This window comes from Musa acuminata, chromosome BXJ1-6 (genome assembly GCF_036884655.1).
Source record: "Musa acuminata AAA Group cultivar baxijiao chromosome BXJ1-6, Cavendish_Baxijiao_AAA, whole genome shotgun sequence".
Lineage (NCBI taxonomy): Eukaryota > Viridiplantae > Streptophyta > Magnoliopsida > Zingiberales > Musaceae > Musa > Musa acuminata.
In genome coordinates this window covers 4,404,510-4,430,817 of record NC_088332.1, presented here as the reverse complement: position 1 = coordinate 4,430,817, position 26,308 = coordinate 4,404,510, and the positions used below count along the sequence as shown (strand labels likewise).

Below are 26,308 nucleotides of genomic sequence, written 5' to 3'. Positions count from 1 at the left end.
CGTTGGGCAAACCCTAAATAACAATGGGGGCACGTCGCAATACAGCCCGGCACAGCCTGAACCATCTGTTTGGGCAACCGACCACCATTCTCCAGATTACATCTCTAATATTATTTGTAGCATCTGTTTGGGCAATCATCACAGATACGTTAAGCGTAAATCTAAATTTCTCACAAATATACCCGACAATCAAGAAATAAAAGAGATTTTGTTTTCTTTTTTTCCTGTTTTTCTGCAGATAGAGAATTGATGCAGGACAAACAGCTTTACACAGGTTGTAATCAGATCATGTCCGTGTTATGTACAATACGAGGGTGAGAACAGAACACACACCAAAACCTTTCTAACAGATGTTAAAGCTATACAGTTGCACATTCTTGTTAAGATCTTGGTCAGGGTCTACACATAATATACTGGCATACGCTCCTCGATGGAGACACGGCAAATAGGACACTTCTTGCACCTCTCAGAGCAAGGCCTACAAACAAAATTCAAGTCGATATCCAAAAGAACAAGAGCCAAACAGATATTTTGTGTCACGGAGAATGGCTCATGGAACATACTTGCAGAGAGTGCGGTGCCGGCAAGGAAGGAGGACCATGCATATCTCTCCATCAAAGCAAATACTACAGAGAACTTTTTCCTAATAAAATGAAATTTTCACAAGTCAAAAATGTTTTAAGACTTCAATTCTTTCAAGTGGAATGAGATCGAAAGGAAAATAACTTTTAGATGTAAGGAATATTACAATGGAAACAAACATGCAAGCAACCAGTGTTCGAAGATTGTTGAATATGTATTTGCCGATATTTATCAGTCCAAACATAAACTGACATGCAGACCAGCCAATTTTGAACAGTCCACATGCAATACAGGGCTTATGGTATGAGTTCAGCACTATGTGATTCAAGCTTTAAACGCAACTCAGAGAAAGGATATATACTCAATAGTTTACAAGTGATAACTCGAGTGACTTGACAGGTGCATCTACAGTATATGAGCACTTAGTTAAGATGAGTGGTTCAATTTTATAAAAAAGAAATAGTCTCGAAAACATCAGCAGTTGAACAAAGATAAAAACCAAAACATCAACAGTTGCACAGGTACAATACATACAAGAAATAATGGGAACACCAAGTAGAAAATGAACAATATTGTAAAAAAGAAAAGGCATCAGGAATGCCTTGAAGGTGTATCACCACCCATCTGTTTTCATACTAACCTACTGGGAGGACAACCTGCAAATGCACTTCACATCACTAATTTGTTTGCCCAAACAGAAAGGCATTATTCACAGTTTATAGGTCAGCACAACAGGGATTCCTAAAAAAGTTTCAAAGCCAGAAATGTTCATAAGATAACTACACTGCTACTTGGTGATAATCTTACTCATAGTCTGTTTGTTCATTTTGGATGAGTTTAAAGGAAAAAGAAAATGTAATCGTAAGCAAGCCGATTGGTGAAAAGAAACAGTTGAAAGACCATAAGTTCTTGCAGATTACTGAATTAACATTAAAGTTTACAAGACTATAAACCAGGGTCTGTCACACCGCGGTATATCGGCTAATATGAGTGGTACATACCGATCCGATAGGGGACCAGTATGTCGACCACCCTGTACCAGGTGGTATATACTAAAAGGCTCTGTAGCGCTCGATACAAGACTGTACCATTCTATAATGGTTAAAATCCAAACGTTACTAACCTGTGCCAATCGATAACGATCGAATTTCGACCATTACTGACAAATGACTCAGATCTGACCGTTTCCAATGGTTAGATCCATTTGAAAGGGTTTTTAAACCCTCCCCCACTCTTTCACCTCTTTCACTTCTTTTCACTCTCTCGTACTCTTATATTCTCTCAATCTCTTTCTTACTTCTTTCTCATTCTCACATTTACACTCTCTTAAAACTTCATAAAGTTACAATTTGTGGATTGGATCAAGCTTAGGAGGCTAATTGAGAGTTTTAACACAAAAGTTAGAAGAAATCTAATCAAAGGTATGTAAATAACTTTTCAACTGCATTCAACAACCCACTCGGCCTGGAGACATGGCAATGATGTGGGCAATAGTGCCTCAATTGGTGATAGCGATGACACCGGGGAGTCGATTGTCCTATCTACATAGTTTAAGGGTGGTGCATGGACTGAAAAGCAATACTTTACGTATGCCACCCAAGATTCAGATCATAGAGCTCGATATGATAGTTGGCCATTCTTCTCCGAGCAGCAATACGATAATAGTTGATCATTCCTTTTTGAGCAATAGTACGATGATCAATTTTATGATGCAACAAATCAGTGGCAAAAGTAGAAGTTTCCACATTCTCCATGCTCCGCATCAATACATGTCGCAATCGTACTTACCTTCAGAGCCGCCTCAGACATGTGGTTCACGACAATCAGACTACGACCATCATTACATTGATGCACCAATGACATATGGTGTATCAGTATACTATGTCATGAGATTATTTTCAGGATTGGGTCAGACAAACATATCAAATTGATATACAGATACATAAGATCGAGGAACCTCGATCCATCACCCATAGAGTTCCATTGTTCTTTTTGGTGGTAGAACCAAGTATAACATCGATCGATTATTTGATTCATTTGAATCTTAAAGTTTAAGTTGTTTAACAAATAATCTTACAATTCAAATCAATTCTTTGTAAATAATTCAATACCAACGGAAGGACAATCCGGAACGTACCACAAAGCTATTCCTTAAAGCCCTTCGAAACAGATATGGGTCATTGTTCTTTCCTAATTTAGATTATTTTTGCTAAAATTATACTAAATTATATTTATTTCCAACTTAAAAATCCTAATATAACTTTTTCACTATTTTTCAAGAATTTTTTGAGCTATTTTTGGCCATTTTTCTGTGATGTCGGTATGCTCTGTCGTACTGACACAGTACGTTGGTACGGAGCGGTACATACCATACCATCAACCGGCCAATACATTAATTCAGACCGATAAGGCAAATCTTGCTATAAACAATTATCACACCCTACAAGGATCAATTGATGTTTGAACCATAACTAGGACTTTGACAAAAATGCATCTAATTATAATTTATTCATTAGAAGTGTTCGAAAGAGAAAGACTAGGATTCATATGCAAGCTAATTGGTGCAAAGAGCAGAAGGAATGACAAACCTGTGTTGACTTTCTACCATGCAATACCAGTTGGTATAGGCTACAAACTGATCTAAGTCATATAGTGGCATCTATGGCATGGCACTACACAAGCATATAACTTTCTAGTGCAACAAATACAAACCAATGTTGACCAACCCAACCAATGGGGCAAACTTATGCATGATTTATCTCTTTTGCATTCTCTTACTATCTGGCAACAACGACACTCAAACATAACCAATTAGTAGCAATGTATGTGTACCGAAAGTAATTAAATACCAACGTATACAATACCGTACCATACCGATGTTTCGAGATTGGCTCGGTATGGTACGGTACCGGCATACTGAGCAGTACACTAGGGTGTACCGAACGGTATACCAACTGTAGCACTGTAGCACGGACCGTCCGTACTGTAGCGGACGGTCCATGTACCGGTAGCGGACGGTCCGCGTACCGGTAGCGGACGGTCCGCGTACCGGTAGCCTATTGAACCGGTACGGTCTACATACCGGTAGCCTATTGAACTGGTAGCGGACGGTCCGCGTACCGGTAGCCTATTGAACCGGTACGTACTGCTTGTATCGAGCGGTATGATTCGGTATGACAGACCTTGTTAAATACATCTAATGCATGAGACTCCTATAAATGAGAGTTCATTTATAGACAGGATATTTTCACAAAAATCATTAAGTACCAGAAAGTAAAATTCAAGAATTGCCAATCTGCGAAATGGTATTGTTGCGAGCCTTTTTCTGGTGTGGTATATACAACTATGCAACAAGCCTATGCATAGTATAGCATGCATGAAGTGGAATTATTAGAATGCCATTTAGCAGCTAAAAATAGAAACATACAGAAAATATATTCAGTGATGGATCTAACCAAAACAACAAAAATCATAAAAATAAAAGATATTGGTGTAAAGATGGATATTCCAGTGCTTGGCAAGTCTAGGAAAGAGGCAGAGCGATCAAAACACCAAGCAGTATTGAAATAACAAGTACAAAATTTTAGTATCTGAAACAGGGATGTTAAGATCAAGAAATCTCTTTTGCCAAAAAACAAGAACAAGAATTCAAATATTGATACCAGTACCTAAACCAAAACTTAATTGAACTTATTAAGAATCAACCAGTATGGTACCTATACCAGTTGTTAACTAAAGAGAGCATTCTTGATTAGCTATATGTTAAAGGGTTTAAGTCTACAAAATAACCTTTTATATTTAAATATAGAGGTCAGGTTGCATACATTGACCCTCCCCATACCCACCCCTGCATTGGCAGTAATCTCGTGTTCTCGGTATGTCATTTATGTCAAGGATTCAAGTCACAAAACTAAACCTTTTGCTTGCAAAGGTAAGGTCACCTGCATTGATCTTTCTCAATCCCCACATTAGCAACAATCTCATGTGTTAGATTGTTTTTTCTTAAATACAAGTTGATGTTTGACTGTGTTGGTGGTATATGACATGGCAGATTCCTATCACTTATGGATTGGTGTACTCAATGTATCATGATTTGAGACAGATTTATGAAAAGTTAATATGAAAATAAAATAAGATAGAAATTTTACATATTTAAAGAACCACAAAGGCACAAATTTCAATGAAGAATAAATCAACTAATACCATTTAGCATAGCACGAACATGACTGAAGCAGGTGCATAGATCCACAAGTTAGATAAAATGAGGCAATTAGGACTAGAGTTATGATGAAAGGTAGAATAAGACCTTAAGAATTATTAGAGATATGAAAAGAGCTTTAATTACTGTTGACTAGTAATATTGATACAAAAGAAAATGCACATACCTAACCCCAAACACACATGCCCTATGTGCAATATGCATTTAAAAAGTTAAAACTGAGAAGTCACAATCTAACTAATGAATAACCTTAGAAATCCTAACTAAAAAATAGGCATGCAAGATTCTTGCTTTTTCCTCTTAACAAATAGCCTTAAAAACAGGGTTTTAAAATTCAATTAATTGCAATATAAATTTGGATTATCAACTACCAACAACTTATGGAACAAAAATATTAAGATCCAACCTTCCTTATCTTCTTTTCCCCCTCCAACTGGAATATCCTTATCCATAAACACCCTAATCAAGACAAATGTCCATCCTTCTTATCCCCCAAACTCAAACAAAGAAGAGAAGCAAAAGAGGAGAGATAAAAATGGAAGAACAGTGGAGATAACAAAAATATCTAATGTCACTGAAGCACTCCACATCTCCACCACCAACGACACCTCAACATCGATGTAGAGGTAAGTTGTGCTCTTCATCTGTAGGCAATGGGAGAGGAGGTAACAGGGAATTTTTTCATACCCTGTAAATTGAAGGATCAAGCAGCTGGGTTCCAGCAGTACCCATGAGAAAACAACCCCTCCAAGAAGGTGTATGCACAAAAATTCTTCCAAAACACTATCTCGTGTTATGTGGCTCTCTCGTAAACTAGATATGCACAAAAGGTTTTTAGGAGAAAAAAATTGTCATATAAATTACATTAAAAAATTGTCCTTCCATTGCAAAAAAAACAGTAATTCTCTCTTCTGAATTTGTAATGATAAATTTTAAGTACTTTTCCTAATTTTATGAATTTCTATTTCTAAAGTATTTTTCTATTTTTAGACTTATCTATTTTTTCCTGATTTATCAGATATTTAGGTTTTCATTTCTTTTTTTACACGTCCAATCCTCCGATCCATATATTTCGAATCCTTGATACCTTGTCATCTGACTAAGCTCATCAAATCTGGCCCCCATTCTTCAACAAATGGTCAATCATTATATTCAAAACTTTGCATTGAAAGAACATGGACAAAGATTAGATAAATCTTACAATATATATAATTTGATATAAATTATGGATGGAAACAATTTAATAATTCAAAACAAAAAAAAAGCTTAGAAAATAATACAAATGCATTTAAAGATAAAAAAACCACATGGCATCTAGAAAACAAAGTTATGCTTACTAATCAAGGAAATTATGATAAGTTATACAGGATCCATAACTATCAGTAAGTTAATCAGTTGAGTTTTAGACAAAAGTCAGAATAAGAAGCAATACGTTTTGAAGCCTCTCATACTCTTGCTGACTATACTTTGTTATTTCAGCTTGTTCTCCCAAAGCTGCTTGTAGTCTCCAAACCTGAGATACAATGGTTCATTGAATAAAGCCAAAATGACCAAGTGTGTTGCTAGTATTTGCTGAGACTAACAATAATATAAGACCAAGAGCTTCTAGCCAGTTTAAGACCAATTCAAGACTAACAACAATATAAGACCAAGGAAACAACACCTCGTCTGCAAGTTCCTTCTTAGGCATTTTCTTCACCACCTCAGGCGAATAGCCGCAGAAAGTGTTGTATCTGCAGATATAACAAATTAATCATGAGAAAGACACTGCAGCTATGCAATTCCATTGCATTCAATAGTTTGTTAAAGAATTATGAAACATATTAGTGTAGAAAGCATCAACTTTTATGCTCTGGTCTCATAGAATTAGCTATTATGTATATGATAAACTCAACAAAATATTTTAACCATAGTAATCTTTCACAACTCCCATTATGTAAAAAAAATATAGAAGAAAATCAGACCTCATAGTCAAAACAAAAAAAAGAAAAAGGGAGAAAAAACTAGAACATCTCGAGCACCAATAACTATTTCATTTCAGGTGATTAGCAATGAAAGCCAGTTCAAAGTCTAATTTAAAATAGTAATTACCAATTAGTGCATTACAAACAGGGACATATTTCAGGAGTAAAGTCATCCAAGTATTCTTGAACATAACAAATTCCATAATCAGAATAAGCATTTTAGATATTCTCAGTTTCTCACATAATTCATGCACATCACCCAGCGCAAACACCAACACATACAATTCCATGCATGTCTAAACCACAGATCAAAACCCTTGTCCTGCTAAAACAGGTCATATGCTCAAAAGACTGAGTACGTTCAAGAAGAATAGACTTTTGAAATAGAAGTGTGAGATTGGAAATGTTCTGAACTCCACTATGTTCAATCATAAAGCCTACCTCACATGTACACTTGCACTTCCAGTCCCCTAAGATTAAGAGGACCTAGACTCGTAACAAAATATAAACAGAATGCCAAATCTTCATGCTTTATGAAGTTTGATCAGTCAAAACTTTAGTCCACTAGGATCATTCAGATCATCTGTTATTTATAAACTTCTAAAGTATATCTTATTTTGGTGTTTATTGTTAAGTTTGGTACAAAAAGAGGGAACAAACTGCAATATGAAGTTGCTAAGTTGCTCATGCTTGCTTACATCTACTTTGAGGCTTTCTTCTTATGAATTAACCTAGGTAAGTGCTCTAAATGAAATGATTTTTATGTGTTTCCAGAAAAAGAAAAAAATTCTGGAAACATTCAGTATCAAGGTCTGCATAAAACTTTCCCTCCCAGTTCAGAAATTTATCAGCACTCACATGCATTAAATCAGTGGCAGATAAAACATGATCATGTTAATGCTCACAATTCATGCTTACCACTGAACACATCCGAGGACCTAGCATACTGAAAGAGTACATTACAATGGCTAGTTGTCTCACACCCTTAATAGATCCATCTACTATATCCAAATATAAGGTCAACTACAAGAAGTTATCTTATACTCAATTACCAATAAGACCAAGTCATGACATATATAGAAACTTAAGAACATGACTCACTGCTGCCATAATATTTTGTTAATACACTGTCTTCTTTGTCCTTTCCTCGATCACCACAATTATCTCATACATGTCTTTCAACCTGCTAGGACTATCTATGATCTAAGAGGTACAAGTCTGAGCTTTTAATAGTTCTGTCCACTTAGCTTCTACTTGTGTATTTGCTAACATCTCTTACTCCAATACTCACCTCAAAGTGCCTTCTCAAGTACAAACATAATGATCCAAAGAACCCAGTGTGTCTAAATGGTGTTAAATAATTTTGAAATACTGTAACTATTTTATCTTATCCTTAACGGTATTTAGCATAAATTGATCATTCTAGATAATTTGCTTATACCATCATTGTCTACTTTAAAATCATTTACCAAATGGCATCACAAGCTTCTCTCCTCCTGTGGCATCTATCTTAGTTCAGTTACAATACCATGTTATCATAAATTCCATCAATTGCATATATCTCAAATAGAAATATCAAATTAACCATATTTAGTGCAATGCTCAAAGGATACCTCATGATTGTTGCACAAGGATGTCAGAGGGATTGTTCATCAGTATAGGTCAAATTATGATACTTATACAACAGTTACTAAAGCACATTATCAATTCTCCATGGTTTTATTTGCAAAAGAGAAACTTGAAGCACTTTGTGAAGCAAATTAAATCAAATAAGAATTGTTCAGCTAAAAACAAATTGCAATGATACACTCCATAAAACCTCTAGAAAATACATCTTAATCAATTCATCAATCAATAGACAAGTAATATCTGGCTTAACAAAGTAAATAAATAAAACAAAAAGGTGACACCCTTTAGGATCCTGTACTTATAATCAGTAATTCTTCACATCAAGAATAAATTCAGATTATTCCATTTGCCCAGTTACAAATTGCAATTCATAATTGTGCAGATTTAGGGAAACAAACCCAGTGGCGTTGGCATGAAATAAGCAAGCTTGTTCTTCTTTGCTTCCTTCATCAATAGACCACCAACCCAGCAGTCTAAATCATTCTGACAGTAAGTTTAATGAAATCTCACAGAATAAACCATGTTAACTAACAAGTAGAGCTCATCTCGCACATAAAGATCACACTACCTAGAGCCATGATGTAAGAAAGTGAAGCAATCCTGTGCTCTTGATGAAACAGCAAGATATCTACCGTCAACTGATCGATTATATAATAAAAGAACAAGCTTCTCCATCAATCTTGAAATAGCAAATAGGACAGCAGCACCTTGTAAAATAAATATGGGCAAAAATATGGTAAAGATGGGAATATGTCGAGCTCCAGATGGCGTTCCCTGAAAGGCAGACAAGCAATAGCAACTCAGTGGCAAACTTATATGCATGTAAACATTGTAATGTGCAGTTATTCATGGTTATGAATAAAAAAAACAAACTGATCAGCAAAAGCCTACATAAAGTGGCTTCTCATCAACATGCTGTCAATGTAATTCTTGTGTATCCAGAAATGGTTGCTCTCAACCAGTGCATGCACTGCCTAGCATGGATATGGTCATCACCATGTTGTTTATCATTTTTGTAGTAGATGACAAACCTACTGCTCAATGGGCAGACATACTGAGTACATGCAACCCTTCCTCTTTAATCAAATACATTTTCTTCATTGTGGTTCTCCACTGAAACATGCTTGTCACTCATCTAAGTCACTGTTACACTTGAAATAACTGATCTATTTTGTTTTGCAGCAATGCAGCAACAATCCGAAAACAGTTTCTGTATAAAGCAAAATATCAACCAATAACTTGACATACCTCCAAGTGCATACATAACAAAATTTGGAAAACCACAAGTGGAATTTTCATTATATGGCCTCCTATATCTTGTGGACCACAAAGCCTATCCTGCTCATGGTCCACCACAGAAGGGAGCATGAGGCCACTATTCCAATCACGATATCTAATTGCTGAGGATGAACTAGGCTCTCCATAATGAGCTTGTCTATGAATCATTGGGTTAGACCACTTTGTACAAACTAGGAATGCAAAGCACTCTGAAATTCTGCACAAGCAAGATTGTATATTAGAAAAGATAAAACAAACAACATAACCCAATTAAAAATGTAAAAACTAAAACAAAAGGTACCCGAAGTTTATAAATAAATCCCACCATCCAAGAGCTCCAACATCACCTGCAGTTGTCAGACTTGAGCATTATATCACCTAGCATACTTCATATATCATGTAGTTGTACTGTAACAAAAAGGATGTCACTGCAATATATTACCCAGTAGCACTAGAATCTGAAATATAATAAAATACTCAGTTCTGCATTTATAACAGAACTTGAAACGGTTGCAATCCCAGAAAAATGAAAGGTGGAATTACATTGTTCTAGCATGTCTGATTTTTCCATGCAAATCCAGTAACAAGGAGCGATGTACTGCATAAACACATTACATGATAAGGCCTTACCCAAAAATGACCCATTTAAGTAAATGTCACATAAACTCTAAACTGACTATTATATTATCATGTCCACAACTACCTGCGTAACCGAACTAAGAATCCTACATTGTCTAGAGTCTAGACTCATGTAAATAATGCATGTGAAGGCATTTAGCAGGTAAAGTTCATTCCCAACAATTCTAACTTTGCTTTTTCAACTCAGTTTGTGGGGTGTGCTTTTTTCCCCCTAAGAGGGATTCTTGTCTTGCCTAGTTAACATGCCAAATCTCAGCCTTTTTATTTGAAACTCTTTTGTAGAACACCAATTCAAACAACTATGTAAGATGAATCTGGACTTTTATGCCAATGTGTTAAATATGTCATGTCTTTTTTGTATCTATTTAGACTCCATCATGTTGCAAGTCAACTAGGTTGCTGATAATATTATATGTGTTTCCCTTTTCCTAAATTTTATCATGCAGCCGATCCTAGAATCTTACTATCTCTTCATATTCTAGCATTTTGCCTATAATCTATATTCAAATGAATGTCATGATTCACTATTCATATCAACACGTCAATTTCTATACTTTCATCAATATAGCATTATAAAGATTAAAATAATGATACATCAAAGTTCTAATTATATGTGTGCTATGGTTCTCTTCACATATTCTATATATCCAAGAAAAGAACAGTGTTTCAGCCTTCAGGTTAACTTGTCTGAGTCCAGATCAAATCAAAGTCCAAAGTTCGCACCCTTGATTAAAGCTCCAAATAAGCAAGAAGAGTGGCAAGTATAGCTATGAGCTCTATTTGAGTTAAGCATCCCACAAATATTCCATAAAAGAGAAGTGAACACTCTATAAACTATAAAGTCAATCTCATAGCTAGCTAACAAGCAGTGAATGAGATGAAAAATCATAAAACTACGATAAAAATAGACTTACCACAAAGTTTAAGAAGTGTGAAAGTGGTAGCGGCAATGAGAAACACCATAGAGATTGCAACCCAGAAGTGCTGAGGCACCGAATATTTATTTAGTATGAATAGGCTTTGGAAAGTACATTAAAGAACCTATAATATCCAGAACAGATGCAATCCGAATATTTTGCATATTTTCATGTAACATAATGCCTTCAGAAGTGACCAGAAAGATTTTGCCAAAGAATTATTGCTTTAAAAACGGCAAGCTTATGACACATATATATAGTAAGATCTGCAAAAGATGCAAAGGTGAACTTTTAAATTTGAAAAAATGAGTCACTGGAGAAAAATAATAACTATTTATCAACATCAAGAAGTTAGAATTATACCCCAAATATTTATGATCCCCATAAGGAACTATATCGGTATATCCCAGATGCCTAAGCATGTGGAGTAAGCAGAAAAATGGCTACCTAACATGTTTAATGCCAAAATCATTAAACCAATAACACTAGTGAGATGAGGATGCTGAGATAGATGCTTACACTAAGAAATAACAGGAAATACTTTCATTCCTGAACAACTAAAAGTAATTCCAGTCAAGGATAAAATGGAGGAAATGGCATGCGTATGTCCAAAAAAAAGTCAACTGAAAGATCTATCATGAAAGCTATTTATATATTAAAGCCATTAATTAAAAAAATATAGAGAGAAGAAGAAAGGCATGCATATGATTTTTATTGACTTAGATAAAGCCTATCTCTAGAGATTTATTAAAGTAGAATTAAAAAATTTTGTATCTACTAAATATACTAATGTCATAAGATATATATATATATATATATATATATATATATATGATATTGTAGCTGCTAATATAAGAACTATATTGATTGCATCTAGAGAGTTTCCTTAATATAGGATTTACACCAAGGATCAACTTCAAATCCTTATTTTTTTAAATTGGCAATGAACAAACTTAATATTCATATAAAAGGTAAACCTAAGTGGTGTATATTACTTGCTGATAATATTTTTAAATTTATGAAAGTTCAAATGCAATTAATTTTAAACTTGAATGATGGAAAAAAAATTTGTTAAATAAAGGTATTAAATTAAATAGGACTAAGTCTAAATTTATGATATAATGTCAATATACTAAGAAAATAATTTGAGGATGTAGTTAAAATAGATGGACCAGAAGTTCAATAGAAAACTTTAGATATATTGACTCAATTATTCAAAATGATAAAGAGATTAATGAAACTATTGTTCATGGGTGGTTCAAGTGAAAAGAGTTATCAGGAGCTTTGTGTAATTACTAAATGTGTTCTAAAATTAAGATAATTGTTAAGCTACCATGTTTTACATAGATAAGTGTTGCGATCCACATGTCCTACATATGGCACTTGTCACGATGTAAGAGCCATGTTGGTATTATATTGTACTTTTAGATAATAAGGAATCAAGCATCTAGTGAGCCCGATTAAGAGGGAACTTGAACCTTAAAAACTCGAGTAAAATCATTTTAAATGGTATCTTCAAAGCAAGGTTCGTCGTACCATGGTATACCACTCAGTACAAGCGGTACATATTGGTCTGTCGATACACCCCATTATATTATGTGTTAGTATATCGGTATGTACTGTACCGATGACTAGTTGGTACATCAATACGGACTGATAAGGCGAACCATGTTTCAAAGTTTCTAAAATTCCACAAAGTTAAAGCCCCATGTGGTCAAGAGATATGTACAAAACTACAAAAAACATAGAAAATATCAAAATCATCATAACGTAGATGTTATACATGTTAAAGATGCAAGTTTTAGTAGTTATCATCAAGATGACGTCTAAAGTCCACGTGACAAACTTAAAGCAAGTCACAATTAAGAAAAATGAAGTGCATCATATGATATAACGGGATCAAGTTCACAATGACTGAATCAACATCAACTCTCAGTTATACTTACAGGAAGTGTCTCCCATATGGCTTCATCACTCACGCTTTCTTCATCTCCGGGCATTAAGGTCCTACACATTCTGAACATGGAGCAAAAGACCATGTCAGGCAAGAGAGACCAGAACATCAAATGGAAGTGCTAATTAACCAAAAAAAACAGTCAGTTATTCTTCATTAATAAAATCTCTCACATGATCAGTCTGGTTGACAAAAAGTAAATCACCATTGTACCAATTGCAAAAAACTAGCCTTGCCCAATTTGCTTCAATTTCCAAGAAACCCTTTGGAACAAAGTAACTAGATTAATTCTTTTCAAACTTGAGCTTGAATAACAAGAACAGAACTGGGTATCCAATACCAACTAGGTTGGCTCCATCAAATATAGAGGTATCATTGAGAAATGAGACCAACATCTAGCATCTACTATGAAGCATGAATACTTCAAATGCTTACGGTATCATTGTTAAAACCTACACTTGTTCAGTAATTTGCAAAGTGTGTTGAATACTCCAAAATTTGATTACAAAACCGCTCAGACCAGTATGATACAGGCGGTATTTACTGGTTGTACTGGTACTGGCAGGATTTACATGTTCGATCAGATGTTGAGAAGCAAACCAAGCCCAACCAAGCAGTTTTAATCTGATACAAGGCTTGCTGTCTGGTAAGCTTACCAAGCCCAACAGTCGAGAAGCAAACCAAGCCCAACAGTCTGGTAAGCACTGTGAACTGAGCTTACCACCTGGTCCAGGCTTGATAATGGACATGGATTGGGCGAGAAGCCTGATTCTTTGTTTTTAATTCTTAACAGATTTTTTAAAACCCTAATAACCCACCTCACCCTTCAACCGCCCATTTTTCTCTCCTTCTCACATAGAGACAATACACACTGTTTAACTGAGCTTACCACACAATCCAGGCTTAAAAATAGGTCCAGATGGGGCAATAAGCCTAATTATTTTTTAATTTTAATATTTTTTAAAACCCTAATAGCCCACCTCACTGTCCAATGGCACATCTCTCTCTCTCTCTCTTCCTCACATAGTCTGCCTATGCTCATTGTGCGTTGCACCACCCACTACCTAGGACCCTTGCCCCCTGGTCACCATGTCCAGCCCCCACCTGTTGCCCCTTGCTCCCTTCAAGTTTCCTCTCCTCTTCTTCATCCTTCTCCTTTGTTGCCTCGTCCTCTTCTCTACCATCTCCCCCCTTCTCTTCTTCTTCATCACCTCCTCCCCTTCTTCTCCACCTCTTACTCTCCTCCTCTCGTCTTCCTCCTCACGCATCCCTTTTGTACTGCAATACGCTCCAACATATGGAATGTAGGAAAAAATACCCAGTCCATAGCATATGTCAAAATGGACCACACCCATACTAGTCTAGTGGACTCCTATAATTCCGACATCCGGGATAAAAAACATTGCTTCAAAATATCAAAACAATGTACAGTATTATATGTAGGACATGTCAAACACACATTATGCGCATATGTTAAGCTGTTCACTTACTATAATGTGAATGATCTCCTTAATATTTTTTAAAACATATAGGGAACATTTTTATGATTGGTTGTGTCATATTTCGCTTTGCCAGTCCGTATCGATGTACCGACTAATTGCCAGTATAATATGTACCGAGCTGTACAAAACCATATCAAGCGAACTAACACACGGTACATGGAGGCATATTGATGTATTGCCCATACCAGTCCCCTATTGAACCGGTATGTACTAACCGTACTGAGCAATACTCTATGATACGGTGAACCTCGAGTGTTGTGGATAATTGTTATGCTTAACAATTATCCACACAACCAATCACAAGAATATTCCCTATACATATTAAAAAAATATTAAGCAGATCATTCACATTATAGTAAGTCAACAGCTTAACATATGTGCATAATGTATGTTTGACATATCCTACATATAATACTATACTTCGTTTTGATATTTAGGGTCAGCTATTTAAGGTCCTAACTATTTAGGGTCAACTATATGGATCTTTTGCTACTATTAAGATCTATAAAAAGTCATATGTTTAATTAAGCTCAAAGTATTTGAATATTTATTTATAGTTTATATTAAAGTATTTTTAGGTCTTCCTCTACCTCTTTTCGTATCACTAACATTAATCATTTCACATCTTCTGTATAAAAGTTTTTCTTCATATATAACTTGTATTAGTGAAACAAATTTTAAACTGTTGTTGTATATATCCATGAAAAAATGAAGATTTATAATATAGAATCTCTAGTAACTCTACAATAATTAATTCAAACTACAAAAGCAACAAATGAGAAAGTTGTGCACACAACATCAACAAAAAAACGAAAACATAATTACCTGACATTGTCAACAAGAATGATTATTTCAAAGGCTAGCAGTGGAATAAATACAATCTTCAAGTTAACAGCAGGTTCACCATTAACTGCAAACAATCTATGTTTTAGGGAGACAGATAAGAGAAATATAGTGCTTATGTAAAGTACATAAACAGGCATCTAGAACATATTTAGACAGCTAATATCCTAGCACATTATTTCAGCAGGAAAAAGAATACTTTGAGTATGTAATTTAGGTTAGCTAATGACTGTATATTGCTCTATCTATTTTCACTTACCACTGATGCCCTGGAGATAAATACAAAGAAGCAGCTCAAAGGAAATTAGTAATGGCGTTGCCACAACAGCATGACAAGGTGCCCACTGTGGAAAAGAGGGACTTCTTTTCAGTGCCTGATCATGTAAACTCTCCTAAATAAAAGCACAAATGCATGAACAGTAGAACATTTCTCCAAAAAAGGATCTGAAATCTGACATGACGATCATGCGGTAGTGAAGGAGCAGGCAAGGAGAATCTCCCTCGTGCAACAACACCATGAAATAGCCAAAGAGGGAAGAAGATTATCCTGCATAATCAGAAAAAATAAGTTTAAGTTTTATATAGTAAAATAAATTTAAATTTTATATAGTACTTCACTAGCTTCTACGATTCTCCATTTCAAAAACATTTCATGGATTTTTGGAGATTTTCAACATTATACTAACTTGGGGGAAAATACTCAAAAGCAAGAAGTAATCAGTTCCAGTATCCTGATCAGGTAATGAAATAACTCTTGATCCATGTAGTTAAATAGCACTGATGGCTACTTTAAACCAGAAAATGCATAAAATATTTATATTAGCATGAACTTTAACAAAAGGCATCTACACAGTAAATTACCATGTTGTCAAGCATAATTCGACAAGTTATCCACTGTATTTTTTCATTTCTGTGTGTATTAGTATCAACCATTCCGGCAGTCTAGCGCCTTGTAAAATTACAAGGCAACATTCTTTTGGGAAAAGATGTCTTGAATCTATAGAAGCAACAAGAACCAAAGTTTTCTTCTTTCCTCTTTATGTGAATCAACAATATATATATATATATATATATATATATATATCAAATAACAGTGTACAAGCCAACAGATAAGTAATCAAATAATTAACAAACCAATTTATGTGAAACCATTCAACATTGATGGTGTGAAATGTTGGTGACATCTCTATCAACCCAACTTGGTCTTGGGCTACGTGTGCAGGAGCCTGAGGATGTCTGAGAAGGGGAGTCTGGAACTTGTCTACACGCTTGACGATCGACCTACAGGAAGACCAAACTCAGGTGAGGTGCTCGATCCGATCCCTCCGATGCTCAAGTTAGGGCCGAAGTGGAAAAAAGACTCATAGGTGACCTCTATAACTAATAAAAGAGTGGACCTTTATAGTAGGCCAGGCCCAAGGGAATATTCTACGATATGGGCTGAATATTCCCTTCTGGGCTTACCATTGTTGTTGGCCTTTGGGTGGTCACCACCTCATCCAGGCTCCACCACATGGCGAACTACGATTGGAGGGGTAGATTTCTCCCCATCAAATATAAAGTAAAAAACCTTGAGCAAGCCATATGAATTCTTCCACTATAAAAATAACGGGTTGACTCAATTCTCTTTCAAGACTAACTAAAGGATATCAAATAGAATAAAAAACAGGCACCCAAATGAGTTTAAAAAAAACCAGAGTGAAAACTAAGAGAAGAAATCTCAAAGATCAACAATATTAATAGTTAATCCAAACACCGTGCTTTCTTCTTCCCAAAGGAAAACCTCCCTTTTCTTCCCCTTACGTATTGTCACGAACGGTCATCATGCACCCGCAACAATTCTGTTCAATGAATCGTTCGTCGTTTGTGTTTACATGTATAACTGCGTGGCAGCATGTTTTGGCTTGGTTTTATGTCCTTTTGCTTGTAAACATGTAAGTTCGAATAAGCTGCAGTGCTACAGTGCGATCGCTCACCGAACCGAGCAAAACAGCCTAAAACAGCTCCGTTTTCATGTGCCACAGGCTGTTTTCTGCAGCCCGCTGCTGCATGAGAAACGTCAGTCATCTTAGCACCCTGGAACCACCCGGGTGGCACCATGGGGGATGGGGCTTCGGTATAGTGTCGGGTATTGAACAATCTTTCGTAAGTTCGCACGTTACCTTGACGGGAACTTGTTGTCGCGATCGGCACCCGGTGAGCAGCTGTTTGTGGACTTACAGTTGTTCGTTCAACCTTCTAAATTCCTTGTTTTTCTCCTTTCTCTCTTTTCTCTTGTGCACACAAGGTGCTCGCTGAATTGCTTGTAAAGCTTCCCCTTTCGTGAGACTTCGAGACTTATCCGTCGCTCATTCTTCGAACTAATCAACTTTCTCTTTTACAGGTCCTTCGAGACCTAAGTGAGGTTACAACTTGGCTAACTTTTGCAAACACATATCACAAGGGCGCTTCGCGATTTAGGCAATCCAAACTAAGTTCGCGTCTTGGCCGCAATGGTGCATCACGACGTAGGCAATTCTAGCTAAGCCCGTGACAATATGACGACTTTAATTTTTCTTTTTCTCTTCTAACACCTCTCTTAGCATTAAAGTTATGACTGTATTATAAACCCCTACGATCCCACCACTTAACACATGGGCGAGACCACCCAACAGATCTCCCCCTCACGCCCATGTTAAGAGTTCTTCCATGCCTATTATCTTCCCACAAGGAATATAATTTTCTCAAAACAATGATTTAGTTATCATCAAAGTCTGCAATTCCGTATCGTACCGGAGTTTCGACGATCTGTCACGGACAAACTTCTAAACAAGGTGTTTGATGTAATGCTTATGTATGTCCGTGTCTTTTGGCATATCCATGCCTTGTACAGCATGTAAAGGGGCGACCGAAGGCTTAATAGTCTCATTTTAGTTGGGTGGTGGCCTCTTTAGGTTTGTAAATAAAGGTTGTGTCATGTGGACACGTGCGAGAGATTTTCGGTCTGTAATGGACCATTTTACCCTTTGTTGTGCCACTGTTCAGAGCTTGTAAAATCTGTTTGTATTTTGCATTGTCTATAAAGTGTTTTTCGGACATGTCTGCTTGTGGATCACGATTGAGGCGTTCTTTTTAACCCGTTCTCTCTTTGGTTGGTCCTAAGGGACAATGGGAGGCTTCGGGGAGGCTGACCTTTGCGGACGGACGCGCGAGGGTGCCGCACGACTTAGGCAAAACCAACTAAGTCCGTGTCATATGGTATCAGAGCGGGACAAGCATTCATAGAAACACTTAGCATGCAAATGTGGGGGACCTAGCGGGGCTGCATTGAGGGCAGTCAGCACACGCGCGACCGTTTGAGGGAAAACGGGCATGGAGATGTAGGGAAAAGAGTCGCTCAGAGGAGCGGGCATCTGAGATTGGCATTCAGAGGAATGGCCAACCCTTCGCGCAAGAGGCACCACGAGAACAAGCAAGCTTGGAAGAATTTGGAGCGCACAAAGGTTGGGATGGCTAAGTTTGAGCTACGGCTTAACGTTGACAACTATACTTGATGGTGCTCAAGACAAGCGAGGCGCTTGGTAATGGATGAGACCATCCAAGGTGGAATGAGTTGCTCAACGACCAAAAGAGTTATGCAAAGCTCACAGAGGTGAGGGGAATTGCTAACTCGAAGAATTTGGTACTCATGCAGGGGCTTGTATGCGGACGATGGAATGTTCGTGGCCATCCCAAGGCGACCGAAACTCGATGCCATGGAGCATTAAAACTCTCTTCGGTATGTGAAGGATACGTCCGTAGGAGGCTGAAGTGTGCAACGAGTTCAGCATGTTGCTAGGCCTTGAGGGGTGCAGTGGGGACTGTATTGACGAGGAGTCGCAATCTAGCAAGTGCGTTTGCAGGAGGCAGAACAATGCACAGTTTGTTCAGTAGATCGGAGTAGTCCAAGGGGATGGTGGCCTCCGAAATGAAGAGAGATGTTGCTCCAATGGGACAGCTATCCAGGAGGGATAAGTCCCGGCTCTCCAGAGGGAGAATCATGTGAGACGGACCTCACATGTTGAGGAGGAGTACCTCAACAAACAACAACTCCACGAAGCTCGATGGACTGAGCAAGCGGCGAGGAGTCGTCGTATGATCTCGTTTGAGAGAATGCATTGGTGGATGCATTGCGAGATCAAGTGGGGGAGCGACCCAAAGCAACTTAAATGAAGGCACACTTGGAGTCGATGTGGAGATCGGACTCAAGGGAGGGCTGACCCGTGGAATGGTGGGCGCGAGGACCACCATCGACTCAATGCAAAAACGAGGAGCGGAGCAACTTGGGTGTAACTTGGCGAAGTACCCAAGCCGCATGAAGGGAGCCAGCATAGAAGTTGGAACGTGGAGCAGAGGCACAGTGCTTTCCTTAGACAGAGGTCAAGGACATGAACTCTTGCAGAGGCAATAGTAGGATCATGTTGTTCCATGGGTCCTTCATTCTGACGGAGCGGACTCATCTTGCATGGTGCCAAAGACGAAGGGAGCTTCGGGGCACATGCACCTTATCTCGGAGAAGCAATTGATGGAGGAACTAGGGCGACTCAATTTGCGGAGGCGAAGTTGGGTTCAGAAGGCCTTAGCACGGGGCAAGAGGACGCAGAGGCGGGTACTCTTGAAGAATAGGCCACAGTGTTGCCATTCGAGTTGCTATGAAGGAAGCGGTGCGCAGCAGAGATTGTGCTGGTAGGGGCAGAGGCCCAGGATCCAGACAATGGTGCACAAATTACAGTGAAGTCGGTGGACTTCGGGAGCTACTAGGCGACGGACTGTCCTAGAGCGGTGCTTCATTTGGGTGTGACCTAAGAGTGGGTGGATGAAGGTCGATTGCCAAAGGAGCGAACAAAATCGAAGGTGGAGGAGACCCTGCGATGTATTGGCAGAGGCCACACATGGAGGGTTCACAATTCGAGTTTATTCCACAAGGATCAGAATGCAATGGAGATGTCACCAGGAGGCGACATGGTGCAGCGGATCGTGGTGGAACAGTTCGTGGCAATGCGATACACACGACTTAGTCCCGGGAGGGACTTGATCATATGGAGGTATGATCGGGAGCTACTGGAAGCTCCACTTCGGTGAACAACACGACGGCAAGAAGGGCTATGGATTCAAGGAGTGAAGGCCATGGTACCGCAGAGGCGGGTCTTCCGGGCGTGCATCGAATTTTGCATCGGATGAAAACCTTGGTCATCAGCATATGGGGGTTGTGTTCCACTAAGGGAAAAGTTCGAATGCAAGTACCAGTGAGTCCCATGGGAGGGACTTGATCATGCAGAGGTATGATCGAAGCAGCTGGAGAGTTGGACTGCTTCAGAACTCATATTCGTTTAAGGGAGCCCGACAAGTCAAAGGACAAGGTCGAGTAAGCGGACGTTGCTACCAAGGAAGCTAAGGAGAACAGAATCGGTGCAAACCCTACAACGTGATGGCAGAGGCCATGCATGGGGGTTGCAGTCTGTCTTTCCATCGACCAAACAGACTGCTTGGAGAACACAGAGGTGCTGAAGCAGGGGGTCGAAAGGGGCGAGGAAGCGACGACAAGTCCAGAGGGACTTAGCTACCCAAAATCAAGCATCAGTTAGAATGGAGGTGGACTCAGAGGAGTGCCACGGAGACATATCTACTGATCGTGAAGAAAAGGGATGCAGATGCGAGGCGACGGATAGTAGGGCTATGGGCATGGCAGCGCCATGGTACCGCAGAGGCGGGACTTCCGTGAAAGTCATTGATCCCTTGCTCTCATGGAGGGAGAGCGCTTGGTCGTGAAAGGGGCGGAGGATGTGGAGCATGCAGAGGCAATCTCCAAGTACCGAGACAAGGTTGAAGGGTAGAGGTCGAGGAACTTCGTAAGACCGGTGTCAACAAGTTTCTCATCAAGATAGCCGTAAGTGAAGGACTTCGGGTCATGCAAGAGTGCACGACCAAGGAACGAAGCAAGCAGTACGCGGTGCTGTACCTTTGCTACTCAGTGGAGTAGGCGACAGGGTTGATGGAGAAGACGGTACAATCCCAGAGGCGACCTCATCTATCAGAGAATTACTCCAAGTTGGGGTAAAAACTTCCTACATTCTAGAAGTTCAATGGCATTGAGAAGGTGAATCACAGTAGCTAACTCAATGCAAGGAGTGCAAACACTTCAAGTGCTTCAGAAGTGTGAGCAAAGAGCAGGCGAAGGCCAGTAACCAGCTCGATGCATGAAGTACAACCTCGAGGAGGCGGGCGAAGTCAAGTAACCTTTGCCTTCTCAACTCTTAAGAGGATGGGCGAAACCGAGTACCCCAATTCTCTTATCTATCCAACAGAGGAGCTCTACACAAGTTCAAAGACCCTTCGAAGATAATGGAAGACAATAGTTGTCAAATCCTCACCAACGGTGATCAGTGCTACTGAGAGTAGATTGTCCGCTTCATTTCCCAACGAAATGCCAATCGAAAGCGGAAGTGATGCGAACCTACTTGGATGTGACAACTAACTGAAAGAAGAGTCAATGAGCAGATTTTGTGGAGGAAGGACCCAAAACTTCAGAAGTTTGCGAGATGATGCTCGTTAAAGCTCCAACAAGCATCCACCTAGTTCAAGCAGCATGTGGAATTTTGAGAGACTGGCGCAGTAAGGATGGTCTTTTCCTTCATCTGGGAGATCCGCAGGAATCAACAAGGATCAACACAACTCAGCCAACCCCACACCAGAGTCAGAGTCATTGGCGAGTTGAAGCAGCGTGGCGGATCAAGGGTTCGACGACTCAAAAACAGCAGCGGAGAGCAGCTGGGAGCCAGGAGGCGCATTGCAGCTGGAGCAGAAGATTGGAGACTCAGCAAAGGCGAAGAGTTGCAGTGTTCACAAAGGCTTTGACGAGGACGTCGAAGGAATAAGTGGGGGAGAATGTCACGGACAAACTTCTAAACAAGGTGTTTGATGTAATGCTTATGTATGTCCGTGTCTTTTGGCATATCCATGCCTTGTACAGCATGTAAAGGGGCGGCCGAAGGCTTAATAGTCCCATTTTAGTTGGGTGGTGGCCTCTTTAGGTTTGTAAATAAAAGTTGTGTCATGTGGACACGTGCGAGAGATTTTCGATCTGTAATTGACCATTTTACCCTTTGTTGTGCCACTGTTCAGAGCTTGTAAAATCTGTTTGTATTTTGCATTGTCTATAAAGTGTTTTTCGGACATGTCTGCTTGTGGATCCCGATTGAGGCGTTCTTTTTAACCCGTTCTCTCTTTGGTTGGTCCTAAGGGACAATGGGAGGCTTCGGGGAGGCTGACCTTTGCGGACGGACGCGCGAGGGTGCCGCACGACTTAGGCAAAACCAGCTAAGTCCGTGTCAGATCGCCCGGTACGGTACAAAACTATATACCGAGCGGTATACCGTTCGGTATACCACTCGATATATATATATATATTATTATATATATATATATATATATATATATATATATATATATATAACTCGACGACGTCGCCAAAGTGACATCACCTCTCTCTTCTCCCAGGCAGGGCGACGTCGCCTCGTTTATATATATATAAATAAATAGATATATATATATATAAGATTATATATATTTATATATATTTTTTATTTATTTATAAGGCGACGTCGTCGAGGCGACGCAACGTCGCCTCATATATATATATATATATATAATCCGAAAAAGGCAACGTCGTCGAACGTCACCTTTTTCTAAAATATTTATATATAAATATATATATATATATATATATATTTTTTTTTTTTTTTTTTCGTTCCGCCCGATAGCGGGCGGTCTGCGTACTGATATGCCGTCGGACCGGTACGTACCGCTCGTACCGGGCGATATCATTCGGTATTGCCTTCCTTGGTTATCATATATAATCTATTCTCATCAATATGTATTTTTTTTAAATGCAATACCTTTATCCAAGGTTCGTTGTACCATACCGTACCGACGTTTCGACCCGGGCTCCGTACGGTACGGTACTGGTGCATCGGGTGATACATCAGGGCGTACCGAGCGGTACACCCTAGTGTACCGAATAATTTTATACTTTTTTCATACTGTAGCAATGCTATAGTATAGTACTGTAGCACTGTAGCAGTACCGGGCGGTCTGCGTACCGGTAACCTGTCGAACCGGTACTGGGCGATACGCTTCGGTATGACAGACCTTGCTTTTATCTCAAGTATACCAAATCCAATGATATCTGACATCAGTATACTTGGGTCTGAAATGAAAAGGTTAATTTTACTGAGATGGATATTGCTTTGATTGCCACAGTAGAGAATAAACTTCTCTTGCCTATGTTTCAACTCATCTAGGAATTATTTCATCCAAAATAGTTTTTCTATGGCAACAATATCCTCATCCATAAGAGGTAGACTTTGTCTTTCACTGACGTTGAGTATATTGTGCAACAAAAGCTTGTAAAAAACTCTTATCTATGAAAAAGTAACCATAAGAGTTGGAATTAAGCAAGAGAAGTTTATTTTACACTGCGATAGTCAAAGTGCTACCCATCTCAATAAAAATCCAATTTTTCATTCCATATCTTAAACATATTGATGTTAGATATTACAGAATCCGAGATATACTAGATATGAAGTTATTGCATATTGAGAAAATTCATACTGATGAGAATGGATCAAATGTGATGAGTAAATCATTGTTTTCAAAAAAACATATTGCTTCAAATACATGATGACTAAGTTCCTCTATACACGAAAATAACAAGCATGAAGGAACTTCCCACATGGGAATGAGGGAGATATTTGTTGGGTGGTACTATCATCTGTTAAGCGGTAACACCCTAGGGGTTTACTGATAAAATACAACCCAAACCCTAAACCTAAGAGAGGTGTTAGAAGAGGGGGGGAAAAATCAGGTCCAATCATCAATAATTGGATACTTAATATCAGGTCCAATTATCATAACATTCTGGTATGTTGATTTAGACACCATGCTTGTTCGATATTAGTCTTTGAGATTTTTTCTCATATACAATTTTCTCTCTAATTTCTTCAAGCTCATATGAGTGTCTGTATTTAGTGGTATTTGATATACTCTAGTCAGTATAGTAAGAATCATTTGTAATCCGATTATTTTTATAGTGGAAGAATGGATCTGACTTTGCTCATGCTTTTTCTCTCGACCTTGAAGGCTTTTTCATGTAAATCTTATTATTTTATCACTTATTTAATGGTTTGCTTATTATTTTGTCACTTATCTTATTGACTTGTGCACTGTTAAATTTTCTACAATCTCCTATTTGATATCAAAATATATCTTGGTTGATTCACATAAAGAGGAAAATGAAGATTTTGTTGTTTGTCACTTTCACCAATTCAAGACATCTTTTCCCAATGCATTCTAACACTTATTCATTAAAATATTTTCTGGGAGAGATTTAAGTGCAGAAAAAAATTACAAGCATGTGAAGTGAAGGTTTTATGCTCATATCTTATTTGAAAAGATCGCACTAACAATACTCCAAATAAAGGATTGAAAGCAACAATAAAGTCATTATTGTGAATAATACTGGGATTAAGTTACATATGGATAAGTGGCATAATGTCCATAATATCTAAGTTAAAAGCATTGCTGTGGATCCCAAATAAATCATGACAAATAAGAGGTAGGACAAAAAAAATCATATATTGTAAAGTGTGACATGAGAAGGCACTATGATGAATGCGTCCCTTCACTAGCAACTAAACTACAAGGTTTCTATCAATAATGCGTACCCTAATTAATCTGCAATATTGGATGACACTAAAAAAAATCTTTAAAAATTGTGATACTTTGAGCCCTTCACTGCTGCTGAATACAACCATAAAATTTGATCATGAGATCTTGTCGAGCTAGCACTCTATTTCGCGTTGTTAACGTTAAATCCATGGTCTCCAAAGCACAGCAACATGGAAAAATAGAGCATATGGAAGTCACAGCCGATGTCAATCTTCTACGCTCATCCCTTGTTACCAAGCTCCAAATCAAACCCATTTTCTTGCGTGTCATAACAGAAAGTGTCCCAACAATTCCACTCGTGTTCCACGAGAACACAACTGAAACCCCAGTAATTTGATAAGATAATCCCAACTCCAAAGAAGACACAGCAATTCAAAGGTAAACGAAAGGAAAGATGACGGGGACTCAAAATTTACCGACCACCAAGGGTAGTGCGTCCGGCCATCGATCTTTAGAGCAAGGGAGAGGGTAAAGCAGATGAGCAAGCCCTGCGCCACCAGCGCCTGAGCCGCTTTCCCCACCCTCCGCCACGTCATCGCCCTCCGCCGCTGCATCTCCCTTTCTTTCTCCGCACGGATTTGGGGATTTTGGTTTACGAAGATATCCACTTAAATCGTCAACTCACGAATCACAAAGCAGAGTCCACCGCCATCGTCAACTGTATTCAAATCCGACGGTCGACAAGGCTCCCGCCAGAGAGACAAATCAGCCGTCACAACGATATCCTCGTGACACGTCAACAGATTAAGCATTCGTGTCCAAGGAGACGGCGGACACACTAATTTACATTAATATCCCTTCAAAATTATTCTTCTAAATACATGTAATATATTTAATAATAGTTAATGATGTAAATTCTAGTAATCACTGTTTTTATGGATCAAGTTTAGTTCTTTATGAATTTTAATGACTCAATTAGATCATTATATCTTCAATTAGATCAAGTTTAGTCCTTTCATTTGCAAAAATCTAGTTTTATTTTAAAATACTAATTCTATTTTGCCAAAAGGATGGATTTGTAAAATCACCTTTTTTAT

The 26,308-nt window shown here is 38.4% G+C and overlaps 1 protein-coding gene across 3 annotated transcripts; it reads right to left on the bottom strand.

Moving 5' to 3' along the window:
* Positions 1-189: 189 nt before the first annotated feature.
* Positions 190-25,849, bottom strand: LOC135581388 (uncharacterized). Of its 3 annotated transcripts, none has more exons than XM_065186174.1 (14): positions 25,688-25,849; positions 15,984-16,074; positions 15,787-15,871; positions 15,510-15,594; positions 13,175-13,244; positions 11,226-11,295; positions 9,974-10,019; positions 9,643-9,889; positions 8,963-9,168; positions 8,793-8,867; positions 6,465-6,534; positions 6,234-6,314; positions 564-643; positions 190-478 (listed from the first exon to the last, which is right to left on the bottom strand). In XM_065186174.1, exons 1-14 carry the CDS (start codon positions 25,714-25,716, stop codon positions 400-402), a joined length of 1,314 nt encoding a protein of 437 aa, XP_065042246.1. In that variant the 5' UTR covers positions 25,717-25,849; the 3' UTR covers positions 190-399. The 3 variants fall into 3 exon arrangements, with proteins under 3 accessions (XP_065042246.1, XP_065042244.1, XP_065042245.1); XM_065186172.1 differs by having other exon boundaries at positions 25,692-25,849; XM_065186173.1 differs by lacking the exon at positions 8,793-8,867 and having other exon boundaries at positions 25,692-25,849.
* Positions 25,850-26,308: the final 459 nt, after the last annotated feature.

Excerpts from the sequence above, each read along its gene's own strand:
- LOC135581388 (XM_065186172.1), bottom strand. The coding sequence starts at position 25,825 with ATGCAGCGGCGGAGGGCGATGACGTGGCGGAGGGTGGGGAAAGCGGCT. Across the intron at positions 9,890-9,973 it reads GATTTATTTATAAACTTCGG|AATTTCAGAGTGCTTTGCAT; the intron begins GTACCTTTTGTT and ends TTGCTTGTGCAG. Across the intron at positions 9,169-9,642 it reads TGTTATGTATGCACTTGGAG|GGAACGCCATCTGGAGCTCG; the intron begins GTATGTCAAGTT and ends TCTGCCTTTCAG.